This window comes from Papaver somniferum, chromosome 7 (assembly GCF_003573695.1).
Source record: "Papaver somniferum cultivar HN1 chromosome 7, ASM357369v1, whole genome shotgun sequence".
Classification (NCBI taxonomy): Eukaryota; Viridiplantae; Streptophyta; class Magnoliopsida; order Ranunculales; family Papaveraceae; genus Papaver; species Papaver somniferum.
The window spans coordinates 205,965,480-205,982,333 of NC_039364.1; the positions used below are offsets into that span (position 1 = coordinate 205,965,480).

The 16,854-nt window shown below is 37.8% G+C and overlaps 2 protein-coding genes across 5 annotated transcripts; both read right to left on the bottom strand.

Moving 5' to 3' along the window:
* Positions 1–912: 912 nt before the first annotated feature.
* LOC113299440 (1-deoxy-D-xylulose-5-phosphate synthase, chloroplastic-like) lies at positions 913–4,236 on the bottom strand. 4 transcript variants are annotated; one of them, XM_026548459.1, is made up of 6 exons: positions 3,954–4,236; positions 3,691–3,833; positions 3,393–3,518; positions 3,147–3,311; positions 3,050–3,058; positions 913–1,613 (listed from the first exon to the last, which is right to left on the bottom strand). In XM_026548459.1, exons 1-6 carry the CDS (start codon positions 3,979–3,981, stop codon positions 1,578–1,580), a joined length of 507 nt encoding a protein of 168 aa, XP_026404244.1. In that variant the 5' UTR covers positions 3,982–4,236; the 3' UTR covers positions 913–1,577. The 4 variants fall into 4 exon arrangements, with proteins under 4 accessions (XP_026404244.1, XP_026404245.1, XP_026404243.1 ...); XM_026548460.1 differs by lacking the exon at positions 3,050–3,058; XM_026548458.1 differs by lacking the exon at positions 913–1,613 and having other exon boundaries at positions 2,734–3,058; positions 3,399–3,518.
* Positions 4,237–7,729: 3,493 nt separating this feature from the next.
* LOC113295849 lies at positions 7,730–13,887 on the bottom strand. Its single transcript, XM_026544178.1, has 2 exons — positions 13,442–13,887; positions 7,730–7,820 (listed from the first exon to the last, which is right to left on the bottom strand). The coding sequence occupies exons 1-2, from the start codon at positions 13,885–13,887 to the stop codon at positions 7,730–7,732; spliced, it is 537 nt and encodes a 178-aa protein (XP_026399963.1).
* Positions 13,888–16,854: the final 2,967 nt, after the last annotated feature.

The following is a 16,854-nucleotide window of genomic DNA, read 5'->3' on the forward strand; positions in this document are numbered from 1 at the left end:
GGTTCTGATTGGCTGAAATAACAGAGGGCCCATCGATGATCATCGTGAAGCTTGTTTGGTCGCGCCAGGAGGAGGCCAAGCTTGCTGAATCATCCGGCTAAGTCGTACGGACGTGATCGTTTTAAGACTGCCACGAACAGTCTGGGTTCAATTTCTTATATAAACAAGCCGCTCGACTAGCCTACTTTGGCTAGAAATTGCGGATGTTACCTGCAGGCTAGGAGCGACGTGATTGGTTGAAATAATAGGTGGGCAGACGGTTGTCATAACAACGCCTTGTTTGTCGAGCTTGCAAGAGCTAGGGTAAGGTAATGGAGCTTGCTAAGTCGTGTGGTCGTGATTAGTTTGCGACTAACTTGGACGTCCAAGATCTATTTTCTTAAGAAATTAAGCACGTCGACCAAACAACTTCCATCTTTAATTAAAAGTGTGGCTTGCGACTTTGAAGTGATTTGATTGACCAGTGGGAAAGAGGGGCCGACAGGCAGCGATATGGGATATGGTCGTTCGGCGATGGGAGGCGCCAGCTAGGGCAAACAAACCGTCCAAGTGGCGTGGCCGCGTCCTGATGGGTCGGTAGACCGACTTTGTTTTACCGCAAGTGCACGGTGTCAAAAATAGTACACAATAGCAAGAACAGTTCGTTCCCTCAAGGAGTGCGAAAACTACTACTAATTAATATCAAGACCTAACTAACCAAAATTCAATATTTCAGAGATTGTTGTACTAAGAAAATAAGATAACGAGTAAATAAAGCAGATTTATAAAGATTTGTAATCAAGGATATGGAAGTAATAGGGCTACAGAATCTGTTGTAAGCTATGTTTACTTATATTCTATCACAAGGTCTCAAATTTACTCGTGCGAAGTGGCAAACCTAGCTACTAACACACGGAAGATATTTCGTTAAGGATTATAGACAAGAGTTATCATAAAAGATAGTTCGTTCTCAACTTAGAAGGTAGATATCCTAAGTACTAAGCATACATCGCATACATAGTCTTATGTTTTTGGAGAAGAGATACTTTCATTTTTTTCATTTTAGCCTAAAATAGGCCAAATTGAAAAAGTGAAAATATCTCTTTTCCAGAAACGGAGGGAGTATTATTCAGCCGATATTTGCATCCAGTTGTAGTTGATTTTCCACTGCTTCACAATCTTCTTATGAATGATCAATGGCATAACATTGGTCACATAAGTTGTATGGTTGTTTTTCTCAGTGGTATTTGATCCATATTTCCCCTCCCGAATTTGTTCTCAACCAAGATCCTATTTTCAAAAGTCATAACCTTTATGCTCACCCCTAGGTTTCAACTTAATCACGACTAAACCTACTGCGGGATCTTTATTTGATCATACTCCCTCCGTCCCAAATTAATTGAGCTAATTGGTTTTAAATCTTGTCCCACAAATAAATGATGTCCTGATGGCCTCCACTGCTACTACTTTCAATATTAGATGAGTCTATTGACTTCATAAAACTAAGCCATTCCCCTCCCTTCGATCAGATATGGTGAGAAAATTTGATAGAGACAGTACTTTTTCCACCCCGCTCTCCAACATTTCAATCTGTGTATTCATCTTCGAATGCTAATGGCTACTGAATCTTCCACCTGTTAAATATGTTAACGAACCAGTCAATATCATGTTACACAGTAGATATCTAATCAACTATAGAGAGTTGAGCACAAAATCTAAGTATCAAAGTGTATATTATAATTGACATAAGAACATTATCCACAACGATCTAGTAGTCCACTTCTGTGATAAGACTTCTTACTTTCCTTGACATCTCTGCACCACTGAAACAACCCCTAATCCAAACTCTTACAGCACTATTGTGTCATTCCTTGTCTTGGCTTCGAACGTAGCTCCCAACCAAAACTCTAGCCATATCGCAATCTGCTTGACGTCATATCTCCTTCCACGACTCTTTGTAAGACTCATCAGCATCCATGGAAACTTGGAGCAATCAACCGGTACATCTGAACTTTAAGTTGTGTAGAACTACTCACTCGGACTTTTTGACAAACACCTAATATGTATTCTCTAGTGTTGAAAGATATGAACCCAACGTTGATTTCTAATCCCCATTGTATCTCATTCTCTGCAATTTCACATTCATTCACAACCCATTTCTATCCAACTCAAATCCTGTAAATTGTTGGGGTTTTGTTCCATATACAAAACTATATGGCTGAAAACAGACTTTAGGTAACAGTTTTGCAGAAAAAAACAGTGATCTAATGCTGTCAAAACCGTGGCTAAAGGTCAGTTTAGGGTTTGGAATGTCTACAAGGTTTACTAGGATTAGGAAACTTGTATGACGGTTTGGAGGAGTGTTTTCCTAGTTTAGGGTTTCTTAATTAAGGTGTGAGGCTATTCTTAGAAGTTCTCTAAAGTTTGGGGAGCAAGGATGTAACTACTATATAAGTGGGCTTATATGGTGAGGAGAAATCATTCTCTTGGAGAATCCTCTCTTTATGAGAGTGTTCGGGTCACAACCGTTGTGTCCTACGATGGTTGGTGATGGGTCAAAATCTATGTGAGAAGAGTGACTTGTAGTGAGAAAGGGTATGGGAGAAATCTAGGGTTTCTAGGGTTCATATGGGGGAAGCTAGAATTCATGATGTTCTTCATGTTCTTGTCTAAAGTCGAAGCAACCATAGCGGTGGAGGTTTATGGAAGAAGAAGAACAAAGGAAGAGGTAAATTCTTCATAATATGTCTTGTTGTTTCTAACGTTTAGCGCTAGTGGGTTATATAACTAGTTGATTATATGATGTGTGTCGATGTAATAACTTGTTATGATAATGAAGATTCTCGGGGTGGTTTTGGCCGTGGATGTAGCCTACAAAGGGTATGTGAACCACGTAATTCTTGTGCCATGTGTGATTGTCTATTATCGTATTGATCATATATTCGCGTTATTATTATTCGATCATGCTAATCTAAAGATGTAAGAGATGGATTCGAGCTAAGTTATCTAAAGTAGGATGTTTCATGGAATTGACTTCTACAGAAGCATGTCGGTTCGAGATGAACGTAACCTCGGTTTCCTGACATAAAAAATCACAGAAATTCAATCACAGCAGCACATATTTTAGCTGAAATTCATCCCAAGAACATGATAAAGTAAGTTCCTACCTGTTGAACCACATCCCACAATATCTTATCCGTTAGAGAATCAAAAACATGATGTAACACAACGGTCAGCTCCACTGTTGCTAGAATGGCTTTAAAGTATCGAGGCATCTTCGACGTTATAAAAGATAACTCTGAACGGATCTCATCAGCTAATTGTTTTAACTCCTACATGGTAATCATCTCTAGTTAGTAAAAGAACCTCAACCTATATAGATCCAGACTTAAAAATTCTAAAAATTCATATACCAAAACCTTGATAGACAAATTCTTCATATGCGTCGGAGTCTCAGCCATATCAAGTAAAGTCGTTAACGCTTTCTCCCAAAAAAAATCTTCATCTTCTGGTACAGCACTTACTCTCCCAATACATCCCTACAGATAAAATTGTCATCACAACCCACCCTTTCAACAATTAAGCGATTTAAACAAAATTTACCAGCAACACCCAGACTTCAACATATGTTGCATTTGTCACTTAAATTACTAAATCCAAGCTATAAATGAATTCATAACTATAGAAAAAGAAGTCAAATTATTGACATACCTTGCGAGTACTATCGGTTGAGCAAAGATTGAATCTGAGAAATTTGCTCCTTGGAAACTCTAATTTTGGATGTATCACACTGAATTTATCATTTTCAGAACCACAAATTTTAACAATTGGGTGGAACTGAACAGATACAGTACCTGTAGTGGACATGATTATATTCTATCTACAAACCTTAATTCAGTAATATGTACATATCTACCTACTTCTGTAAAAGAAAAATCAGAACCCTAATTTTGAGAAACCAATTCTTCCTCAACCTATTTCATGGCGGAAATTCAGTTCCATGTTCAATTCATTCACCCAACAGCGACCACAAACCCTTGAATTTCATTAATTTCTGCAATAAACAAAACAAAGTAATTGGTCAATTATAACCAAAAATCATAGGCAAAGAAGACTTAGGGATCAGAAAGGATAAAGGGAGAGAAGAAGATCAGGGAGAGGGTGCCGCCGATGAAAAGAGTGTTTAGGTTTAGGGTGTCGATGAAGATGAAAAAGAGAGAAAAAAAAAAAGTCTTCACTTAGGTTTAATTTTTCACGGGAAGAACCGTGGTGTGATGAAAGCATCCCAGTTTTTTCTTAAGGGAGTGTATCAGTTAGGTCTAGTTTGTGACGGATGTTTTGTATACCTAACGGACGTTAGTAACATCCAGTTAAGTATTTGGTGTAAACCAAGTGTAAGTAATTAGTTAGGTGTAAAATAAATCATAAGTATTGTATACCCACGTTTTTGGCTAACTGTGTGACAAACGTCCAGTTAAATACAGGGTGTAAAGAACAAAACCTATATTTCCAAAACCTGTAAAAAATTTAAGAACGACACTGAACAATCTCCTTTGTTTGCGTACTCTCAATGACTACATGAGGAAGTACCCTGATGCGAATTCATTTCATACATAAGTGACAGAGCTCTACTCAGAAAGTCGAACAAAACCACAATACTCGGAATCTAACTAACCAAAATCACATGAATAGATTAAGAAGATGGATATGGAGATAGATGTTTGCGATGTTGACTAAGGTGAATGGTGTTTACTATATCTGTTTGAAGGCCACTGCCAGGATGAATCATATCCTAATGGATTGAGATACTGGTCTGAATTCTAATATCAACATAGCTGGCATATACAAAGGAACCAACGGTCGATAATCCTATATCTAGATCAACTCATCTGGCATATACAAGGGAACCAGTGGTAGATTTATTAATAAAACAATAATAATATTAAAAAAATTGTCGTTTTTTTGTTCATTTTTCCATTTTTTATTCTTTTTTTCATATATATATATATATATGTATATATATATATATATACTCCGGTCTTTATTTCTTTTAGTAACTCAATCACTCTACTTCATTCTGAAAGTGATAAAAAATTCGATGCTGGTGTCCCACCATGTCGCTTAGAGAAACAAAAAGTTTGCAAAAATAAAAACAGAAGGTGATATTGTGACGACTCCAAGATATGGTGATAACTATCATGTTATTTCTAACACCTGAGCTCTGTCCTTTTATGAATAGACTCTATTAATGGGTCCCTCAACCCCTACAACCACGATGTTTCCAATAGTGTAAGGCACAAGTTTCTAGAATTAGGAGTTTATCATGTTTATATATATATATATAATATATACACACACACAAGGGAAAACTAACAAGGCTAAAAACTCTATATGAGAAACATTCCCTCACACTTAAACTTTACACTGTCCTCAATGTAAATTTATTCATCCAAAGTAAAAATTTAAGGTAAGAAGTTCCTAGCATGATATGCAACAAGAATCAGAAATTAAAAAAATAAAATAAAATAAACACAAGACAAGACTAGAAAAAATAAAAGATAACAGATACAAAACCAATGGGTTTCTTCCCAAGAAGCGCTTGGTTTAAAGTCATCAGCCCGACTATCTCCTTGCTTGCTACGCCTTAGACGGCTTCCAATACATTATGGAAATTTGATTGAATATTACTTGAGTGTTTCCTCGCCTCAAAGATATTGAAGTGTATGACCTCTTCATCGAACTCCATAGTCAAGGTGCCATTGTGGATATCAATCTTCGTTCTAGCGGTACTCATAAATGGTCTACCCTACAGTAAAGGTGTATACGAGGATGAATTCGCGTCTCTCATGTATAGAACATATAAATTCACTGGAAATATTAGTTCTTTTACATACACCAAAACATCCTCAATAATCCCTTTCGGGTAAACATTAGATTTATCGACAAGTTGAATAACTGTGCCAATTTTCTTGAGGGGACCAAGATGTAAAGCATCATAAATTGAAGTAGGCATAACATTAATAAAAGCTCTTAAATCTATCATAGATTTTGTAAACCTTGTTTTACCAATAGTGCATGGATACTGTAACTACCGGGATCCTTCAATTTAGGTGGGATTTTCTTTTAAACATATGCCAAAGCATTCTTCCCCACACTCATTACCTTATTACCGGTTAGATTGCATTTATTAGTGCAAAACTTCTTTAAAAACTTTGCATAGAGAGGAGTTAGTCTAATTATTTCAATGAGTGGAATATTCACTTGGACCTTCTTGAAAACATCCCAAATATCCCTATCTTGTTCCACCTTCTCATTAGCTTTAGCGAACCTTCCAGGAAAAGGTAGAGGTGGAACATAAGTATGAATATGAGTTTTAGAGTTGGAAATAGGTACCTCGGTAGTTTGGGAAAAGTCAACATTCTTTTTCTCCAAAACAAGTTCCTCTTGGGTTTCTTCTTTACGTGAACCAGTACTTCGGGTTGCACAAGTTGTGTACTACTTCTCGACGTAATAACACTGACACCCTCTAATGGGTTAAGAGGTTGAGGAGAATGGATTTTCTCACCATTTTGTGCGTTGAAGTGATTAATCTCCTTGGACATTGAACCAAATTGTGTTTGCAAGTCCTTGACCGTACTATCTGTTCTTTGCATAAAAGATTTCAGCAACTCTTTCATATTGGATCCCTGATTTTGAGGTTGTTGTTGTAGCTGGAATTGTTGTTGTTGTTGTTGCGGTTGACCAACTTGTGCTTGCAACTCTTATTGCATTATCCGTTTTCTGCTGATTTATGTCTGCTAGTTGTTGATTTTGTTGTACCACGGAAATTAGAGTCTCTACTAAAGTATCCATCTTTTCCAATTCTGGATTTTGGGATTTTTGTGGTTGTTGCACTTGTTGTTGGAACTCACTCGGACGGTTGCAAATACTTGCAACTTGCTCGTTACCATAGCCAAAGTTGGGGTTGTCTCTTTATCCTTGATCGTAAGAGTTGGAGTAAGTATCATACCGCTGATTAGAGAAAATACCATTGACTTGTTTTACGTTCTCACAAGCTCGGCGTGATGGTTTTACAACCACAGCTGTAATTTGTTGCATCATTGTTGTCATATTGCTCATTTGTTGACGTAATTCGGCAAGCTTGTCAACTTGATTAACTCCCTTGATAGGTGGCTCTGATCCACGACTTGAAAATTGTTGAGAATTTGCTGTCATATCTCAATCAACTCTCTAGCTTGTGTCCCCGTCTTGTTCATAAGTGCACCACCACTTGCAGCGCCAAGAAGATTCCTATCACTTGCTTGGAGACCTTCACAGAAGTATTAGATAATCATTGTGTCACTGAATTGGTGATGAGGGAAGCTTTCCACCAATCTCTTGTACCGTTCCTAATATTCATACAACGATCCCCCCTCACTTTGTTTCATCCCACAAATTTCCTTGCGAATTTGAGTAGCTTTCGACGCAGAAAAACATCTCTCATAGAAAAGTTTCTTCAAACCATTCCATGTTGTAATACTACTAGGAGTAAGTAATATAACCAATCTTTAGATGCATCGAGTAAAGAGAAAGGAAAAACACTCAACACTCCTTCATTTGCATCAGCACCATTAGGTATCATGTTTGTAATTAATCATTGAAAGTCCATAAGATGCTTGTTCGTATCTTCCCATGCAAATCCATGGAACTTTGGTATCTGACTGATCAACCCTGGCTTAATAGCAAATGTGGAAGTTTCTTCAATACACCATTATTGTTGGTCCAACTTATGAGAAGCTAGCTCCTTGAGTGTACGATTTGCATAACCATTGTTCTTCTCGGTTTGTATTTCAGCAAGGTACCTGAACACAATTCTCAACACGAAATTAAAAACTAAAATAAGAAACCAAAACGAAATAACAACCGTTGCTTTCTCGGCAGTGGCGCCAAAATTTGATGTTGTCGTATGCATCAAAAATATATTCACTTTCTCACTTCAACAAAATATAAATGAAGTATGTGATAAGAAAGAGTATGTTCTACTAGAGGCATATGTTGTTATGTAATTTCAGTTTCTTTTGTAACCAAGGGGGGATTTTGATTTTGCAATAAAAAGTAAATCAAAGCAATAAAATAATTGGAAGTAATTAATAAGAAGAAGATATTGGTCAAGGGATTGTATCATTCACAAACATGTATTTTTATCAACAATTAGAATTGGTAATTTAATCTCTCATTTATTAAAAGTCCTAGGAAACCTTGATCGCAAGAATATCCCGCAAATTTCCTGATTTCATCACAAACACATTAAAAGATGCATATGTGAATCCTACTTAGAAAGCAACCTAAAGTGTAAAAACACAATTAAGTTTAACTCACCAAGAGCACTAAGCTCTATGAAATAAGACTATTCAAAGCAATCAAACGTAAAAAAAGCACTAATATGATTTAATAAAGGTTGTGATTCATAAGTGATTATAGAGATGTATCACTACAAGTAATAACCACACTATGCTACTTATAATCATGAATTGACAACTTTTACGTATTGAAAAACCAACATATAGCTTTAGATATGAAAGCAAATCTTCAAATCATATGACAATATAAATAATGAATCCTAAACAATAAAGTTGAGACAAAACTAATTCATCTATGCAAATAACATTTTGTGAAATCAATTTAACCCTTAACCAATAATATGTGTTTAGCTACTCATAGCTATCAAATAAAGAAGAAGAAAATAACCAAAGAAAACCCTAGTATATCCGGCTCTCTCCAACCGATCCTCCAAGTTTTGAAGTAGCTCTTCTTGTTTCCAAAACTAGGTCAAGTCCTCAAAACCCAAAGTGCAAGTAGTCCATCAAGCCCATATGTGAGAAATACCCATGTAGAAATTCTATTAAAAAATATTGCCAGAATTCCCAGAAAGTGGCCGGAAGTTAGCCGGAAATGTGGTCGTAAAATATATCAGGTGAACGGTAAATAGTCGTCGGTCAATGGTCAAAGTCATTCAAGGCCAGACCGAGTCAGGATGAGTCATCAAGTCAACTCAGTGATGTCAGCTGATTCTAGTCAGATCTGAGTCAGAAGATAACTCAGTTGATTTGGTCTAGGCCAAAGCCATTTTGCACATGCCAAATCTTTGTTGCACAATTATAGCGCGTCACAGCTTCATTCCAGCCAAGATGGCACTGCATCCTCCACTTCAGCTAATATTCATCTAACACCCTTCATTCTTCATAACCAGTTCAATAACTCAACATCTTAGCATGCACTCTTACAACAACCACAGTGTACAGCTTCAACTCCAGCTGCTGCAACCAGTTCAAATCCATGCCTTCACAACAACTCAATCCTCTCTGTACTGTTCATTCTCCTTCTCATTCATCCAATACCACTAATTGCATTATCATCATCACTTATACCATTATCTCACTGATTCAGCTACTTGCAACCTAAGCTCCATCAATTCCAAACAACGTTTCCAGAGCTAACAACATCATTAACACTTTTACCTGTCTATTGCAACTATGGCTAACAACTCACACAACAAATCTCATTCTGAATATTCACCTGTAATGTACCTTTCCTAACATACATCTAATATTCTTTTATTCAAGATAGTGCACTACCAGTTATTCAACAACATTACTGCTTCAAATCTCATTTCAACTCTGTTTGTAGCTCCTGCAATAGCTAAAACTCTGTATTATTGCCTAGTCCTTGCATCACCACCTGCAACACGCTATTTCTATGTAAAGCCAACACCATTCTCATCCAGTTAAGCTCAACTTAAACACCATCTACACCTTTTGTAGCAGCAACTCACACAAACCATCAGAACCATCCTCTATTTCAGCTTCAGTACCTAGTAGTAACCCTGAATCCTTGTCCAATCATTCATCTGGCATACCCGCTTCAGTCCCATGGAAACAACAGCACAAATCACACTAATTTGAACCCAAGAACATCATCAGCACCCATCTCTTCTTTATTTCCTTCTCAGTTCCTCCATTTCAACCACCAATATCACAAACCCATATATTCTCTCTCAAATCATGCGGTTCAAACACAAATCTGTGTTCTCTATCATCTCAATTCACTAATCAATTCTCTAATTCCTTCGTTTCATCAGCATCAGTTCATACCTCCAATCATTTTTGATTCTTCAGTCACCAACAACGGTCAGATTCACAAACACAGAAACCCTCAAAATAATCTTTAATCACCCGTCGAAACCATCTTCTTTTCAGCACCAAAGTTAATTCAGACACAAACCCATCTTATGCATTTCCTTGGTTGAACAACGAATCCATAACAAATTCAAACCCTAATTTTCAACCATTTTGTAAATTCAGATTCATCGTCTTCAATCAAAACCCTATCCTGTGTCAGACCCATCTTCTATTCCTTCTCGAACCCAGGTTCAACTTCAGAAACCCAATCTCTTCACGGCCTCAGATCCAAGGAGCATCATCTTCTCGCTTAACAACAACTCCACCATAAGTTTCTACAGCAGAAGCCCTAAATTCCTCTCTATTACTCAAATTCAACCATCAACAGATCTACTCTCGTTTCTGGCTTCACTGTTAGGATCTGACACTGGACTAGAGGATCCTAATACTAAAAGATATATAAATTGATCCGTTCATTGGAGATCAGCCTCCTTAATCCTTTGTGAAAAGACGAGGGTACCCAAATATACCTCAAACTAAAACTTTTCCACCTTTAAGTCCTTTCTCCGAAAGTGATTGTCTATGCACTGAGTCGAGACAATACAACAAATCAGTTCATACTTCGTGTGATCGTCTATGGATACTGTTTGTACCCAAAATAAATTCTAGGCACAAAACACGATGATTTGATGATTATGAAGTGAAATTAGGGTTAAAAACGCATCAAAGAAAATAAAGAGACACAAAAATTTAACGTGGTTCGGCCATTGATGCCTACGTCCGCGGATGAAACCCCGTATGGAGAAATATTGTATTGATATGAGATTACAATAATTGTGGTATGGTTATCTAACCCAAAATTCCCTATCTTTGAGTTGGATTTTGGCCTCTATTTATAGGCAAAAACCCTAATATAGATCCATAATAACCCTAGATTTGTAGTTATCCAAAATAACCACCTGGATTTGTACTTATGCTTTAATATTTGTGTTTATCCTTGAAGATCCATGTCTACCTTGAAAGATTCTTGTATATCTTCACATGATTTGAGTTTATCTTGAAAGATCCTTGTATATCTTCATAAGATTTGTATCTATCTTGGAATATTCTTATCTATCTCTCAAGATTTGTGTCTATCTCAAAATGACTTCCAAAAATAAATCTTTTGGGCTTCTATAATAAGCTAGACTGAACTTCTATATTAAGCCAAGTGGGTTTCCTCAATAAACCTCCGGACTTTCTCGATAAGTCCGGTCTGGGGTTCCTCAATAATCCCTGTGGGTTTCCTCAATAAATCCACGGGTTGGTTTCCTCAATAAACCTCTGGACTTCCTCAATAAGTCCGGTCTGGGCTTCCTCAATAAGCTCTGTGGGTTTCCTCAATAAACCCACGGATTGTTTTAATTAATAAACCTCCGGACTTCCTCAATAAGTCCGGTCTGGGATTCCTCAATAAGCCCTGTGGGTTTCCTCAATAAACACACGGGTTGGTTTCCTCAATAAACCTTCGGACTTCCTCAATAAGCCCGGTCTGGGCTTCCTCAATAAGCCCTGTGGGTTTCCTTAATAAACCCACGGGTTGACGTTATTAAATAGCTTGTGCGGCACGCACGTACACTATTTTAATAAGGTACAAACATCGCCCCCTCTTAATTCTCAACTTGTTGAAGAATTAAGAAGAGTATAATCCCTACTGTCTGTCGCAGCACGCCTACGATGACCCTGTTACTTTTACGATCATCTTGCCGCGAATTTAGCGTTGCTAACTTTTCAGAGTGCGCTCGGGTTTAAGTCAACATTTCTAAGTATCGCAATTATACTTAAAATTTCCATGCACCCTTATACTGCAGGTACCTAGCACACTGGAAACACGTTCAAAGTACCAATAATGTACTAAAAATTTTCTTATATAAATTTACGCACGTACCGGCATGTAAGGCTTGACGTGTAGATGTACTCTCTGTTAGCACTTTCTTGTTTTGACCTGGAGTTAGTGACCAACCACTTTGATGTTTATCCGACAACCTTTCGTGGCCTTGGCCAGCTTGTTGTGTGGATTAAGAAAATCAAAAGAAGAACTAACCTTCGCGGCTCGTTCAAATCCTCTATATGTTGTTTATCCGATAACCTTTCATGGCCTTGGCCATCTTGTTGTTTGGATTTGCCCCAAAGTCGGCTTAAAAACTCAAAGCACCAAAAATGTACTTAACCATCTCAAATCACCAAACACGTTCAAAGTACCAATGATGTACTTAGAACTCCATATAGTAATTACCCAAATGCCAAACAGATCGGCATGTTTTGTTCTCTTGCTCTTCCATTAGCTAACATATGACCTAAGTGTTGGTCTTGTAAATCTTCCAACGTTTATTTAGGATCTTGAATCCCACATTCATGCTTTCCTAGTCGTTCCGATCTTGCTTTGGAACATTTATTTCCATTTGCTCCATTGTTATTTGTAAGATATTGCTAGAACCATTCGACTTTGCATGACAATTCATTTCCTTGGTTTTTCTCTTCGATAGAAAAACCTCCAATTTATCTTTTTAATGGAAAAATTATCAGGATTAAATAAATAACTCAACTTCGACTTTGAGAACATACCTCACTCGAATGCAAGTTGCTCCCGTAATTTTCTAGGCACATTGGTTGCCCATTTGTTCCCGTACTGGCCAAGATTTTGCCAACTAAACGCTCTTATGTCTGCGAATAATGAATGTATGACAATCTCTGGTGTATAGGTCAGCCGTTTCTAGATTTTCGTCATACATTTCCTTTCTTTCGCTCTACCTCGTTTACAAAACGCTTTTAGTTTTTCTCCTTTTGTTTCATCTTTTTATTGAAACATTTTTCTTTTTGCTTTCTCTTTCCTAGAAAGACATTGCAGCTATTTCCTTGACAATCGAAATACTTCGTATTTGTCTTCCTCTTTTATAGAAAGACATATTGCACGTATTTCTTTAATAAATATATGCAGGCATTTTTCATCTTAGTCGCCCCCATTACTTCCAATGATATTGAAAAAGATGTCTTCTATTGTTCGTTTTCTTTAAAAAAGTTGCTTTTGATTGCATGCTCGGGGTGACTTTAGCTGCCTCCATTATCTGTAGAGATATTTCCAAATAGAAAAGACGCCCCCATGTGAAGTAGGAACTAGATCTATTATATCCGATGCTCACTTGCTAGATGGACCTGGGCTTATAGTATCTTTTCCGTTGCCATCTTATTTCTGGGTTCATCGTGATTTTCCCTTTAAAATCGCCTGAAAATGTTGTCGTGGTGTGGCGTTTCCCTAGGTTCCGAACCTTTTTGTGGTTCGTGACAACTTTGCTTTCTTTTCCTTCTCGGCTTTGGCATACCTATCACCCCTGTCATACAACTCATTGAGGTTTTTGACTGGTTGAACTTCTAACGAGTTGTAAATTCCAAACTCATCGTAATACATTGCATTTTTATATGCCTCTATTACGAATCCCTCTTCCACTTTTACAATTTCATTAACTTCCTGACAAAACCTCCTATTAAAATCAAAAAGACTTTCGCCAGGCTCTCTGTGCAAGAGGAATAAATGACTTCTCTCTTTTTTGATTCCGAGGTTAATCTTGTATTGATCGAAAAACACATCTGAAAGCATCCCGAAACTCCTAATTGAATTTGACTCTAATTGTGAGAACCAAGTTAGAGCCTTACCCGTCAAGGTCATTGGAAAGGTTCTACATAGTAGCTCGTCGCTGAAGCTCCACAAACTCATTGGGGCTTGAAATCATTGGACGTGCTCCATTGGATTTCCATTGCGTCCGTCGAAAAACTCCTTGAATTGAGGCTGGTTGAAATTCGAGGGTGGGCGGTAGCGCCTTATCTTTTCAACAAATGGGGAGTCCATCGATTTTTTCATTGATAAAATTTGTTTCTCTTCATCTTTAGATTGCTTTTGGGCTAACAGCTCACCAATCATTTCACTAAGCCTTATTTTGATGAGTTCTTCGCCTCTCACCGAGTCTCCCTCAGTTTCTCTGCGGATCCGCTCATTCCTGACAGACTCCTTTCTCCTTTTAGAAAGGTCTTTATCACGTCTAGACCTCTTCGAGTGATCATCATTGATATTATCATCCCTTTGTCTATGTTTCTTGCGACTTGATATGGTTCACCTATCTTGCTCGGTCGTGCAATAATGATCATCATCGGGCACATAACGATCATAAAAATCATCATCATGGTGATCACGACTTTGATAAACGTTCCTGACATCCTCGCTTCTTCTTGCATCATTTTGACTGAGCCGACGATCGTCAAGAACTTCGTCCCCTATGTGTGGGTCGTATCGTTCTCGATGAGCACGACGATTTGACCTATTACTTTCAGAATGTGGAATAGCTGCTTCTTCAAGCTCCTTTCTTTTCTCCAATGCAACCTTGAGTCGCTTGTTTTCCCTTTCCAATTCCTGGAAACGCTCACGTAACGTCAAGTCGATAGGAGTCACCCGAGGATTGTTAACTTGTGCAGCTGGTGGGTTGTTAGCTTGCGCAGGCTGTGGGTTTTTAGCTTGCGCAGGCTGTTGGTTAGCCCGTACTCCTCTATTAGCGATGTTCTCCTCACGAAGTTGCTGGATGCTTGGGTGTTGAACTTGAGTCCCTCTTTGACGATTGAGGTTTTTGCTAATAGTCCGGGGAGGTGATCTACGTAAGAGAACATTGTTTCCCCTGAGACTTGGAGTGGATCTCACAGAACGAGCGGTTGATGCTGTTGATGAAAGTGATGTTTCCATTCTGTCCCTTTCGTCTTGATGAGTATGGACAAAAGCGCTCCTTAAAGTTCAATTGTTGGCATGTTGACCTGAAGGATTTCCGGTAGGTGCATCAACGTCCATATCAAGTTGATTTTCTCCTGAAGAATTCATAAGTTACTCTTTCTTGTTAACTTTGCTTTCAACAACTTTTTCGGATCTTCTACAACTCTGAAAAACGTTCAGAAACTTTCTGCAACTTTGTGAAAGAGTTCAGAGACTTCCTGGATCTTTCCGCAACTTTCTGAAGACGTTCAGAAACCTTCTGCAACTTTATGAAAACGTTCAGAGACTTCCTGGATCTTTACGCAACTTTATGAAAACGTTTACACCTTCTGCAACTTTCTGAAAACGCTCAGACACTTTCTGCAACTTTCTGAAAGAGTTCAGACGCTTTCTGCAACTTTCTGAAAGTGTTCAGAAACTTTCTGCGAATTTTCTGGATCTTCTGAAAGTGTTCAGAATCTTTCTGCGACTTTTCTGAATCTTCTGCAACTTTCTGAAAAGAGTTCAGAAACTTACTGCACCTTTTGAAACAGTTCAGAAACCTTTTACAACTTTCCGAAAAAGTTCAGAAACTCTCAGCAACTTTTTGTTCACAATGATTTTGAAACCCTAGTTTTCAAAACCGTTTAGGGACAACTTCTTTCAATAGGAGAACACGATCTTTACTCGTAGTCCCCTTAGTCGGCTCCAATGTTTGTACCCAAAATAAATTCTAGGCACAAAACACGATGATTTGATGATTATGAAGTGAAATTAGGGTCAAAAATGCATCGAAGAAAATAAAGAGACACAAAAATTTAACGTGGTTCGGCCATTGATGCCTACGTCCACGGATGAAACCCCGTAGGGAGAAATATTGTATTGATATGAGATTACAATAGTTGTGGTATGGTTAACTAACCCAGAATTCCCTATCTTTGATTTGGATTTTGGCCTCTATTTATAGACAAAAACCCTAATATGGTTCCATAATAACCCTAGATTTGTAGTTATCCAAAATAACCACCTGGATTTGTACTTATCCTTTAATATTTGTGTCTATCCTTGAAGATCCATGTCTACCTTGAAAGATTCTTGTATATCTTCACATGATTTGAGTTTATCTTGAAAGATCCTTGTATATCTTCATAAGATTTGTATCTATCTTGGAATATTCTTATCTATCTCCCAAGATTTGTGTCTATCTCAAAATGACTTCCAAAAGTAAGTCTTTTGGGCTTCTATAATAAGCTAGATTGGGATTCTATATTAATCCACGTGGGTTTCCTCAATAAACCTCCTGACTTCCTCGATAAGTCCGTCCTGGGATTCCTCAATAATCCCTGTGGGTTTCCTCAATAAATCCACGGTTGGTTTCCTCAATAAACCTATGAACTTCCTCAATAAGTCTGGTCTGGGCTTCCTCAATAAGCCCTGTGGGTTTCCTAAATAAACCCACGGGTTGTTTTAATCAATAAACCTCCGGACTTCCTCAATAAGTCCGGTCTGGGCTTCCTCAATACGCCCTGTGGGTTTCCTCAATAAACCTTCGGACTTCCTCAATAAACCGGTCTGGGCTTCCTCAATAAGCCATGTGGGTTTCCTCAATAAACCCACGGGTTGACGCTATTAAATAGCTTGTGCGGCACTCACGTACACTATTTTAATAAGGTACAAACAGATACGAGATCGAGACAATACAACAACGAAGTATGTTTACTTGACAAAAGGTTCGGACTTAACCAAACACAATAGGGTTACTTATCAAATAAATAGGAATTAACGTTTGTGTAATTTACCTTAAATTATAATAACAACAATTATAATTGCGGAAAATAAAAGTAAATGACACAGCAAGATTTTATTAACGAGGAAACCGCAAATGCAGAAAACCCCGGGACCTTGTCCAGAATTGAATACTCTCAGGATTAAGCCGCTATTCAAAATCAA

Bases quoted from the DNA above. Each gene is read 5' to 3' on its own strand.
- LOC113299440 (XM_026548457.1), bottom strand. From the start codon at position 3,981: ATGGAACTGAATTTCCGCCATGAAATAG. The intron at 3,834-3,953 runs GTTGAGGAAGAA...TGTCCACTACAG, and splicing joins GAATTTCCGCCATGAAATAG to GTACTGTATCTGTTCAGTTC. The intron at 3,519-3,690 runs GTATGTCAATAA...TTTTATCTGTAG, and splicing joins CAACCGATAGTACTCGCAAG to GGATGTATTGGGAGAGTAAG.
- LOC113295849 (XM_026544178.1), bottom strand. From the start codon at position 13,887: ATGAGTTTGTGGAGCTTCAGCGACGAGCTACTATGTAGAACCTTTCCA. The intron at 7,821-13,441 runs GTTCGGAACCTA...AATTGTGTTCAG, and splicing joins TTGTCACGAACCACAAAAAG to GTACCTTGCTGAAATACAAA.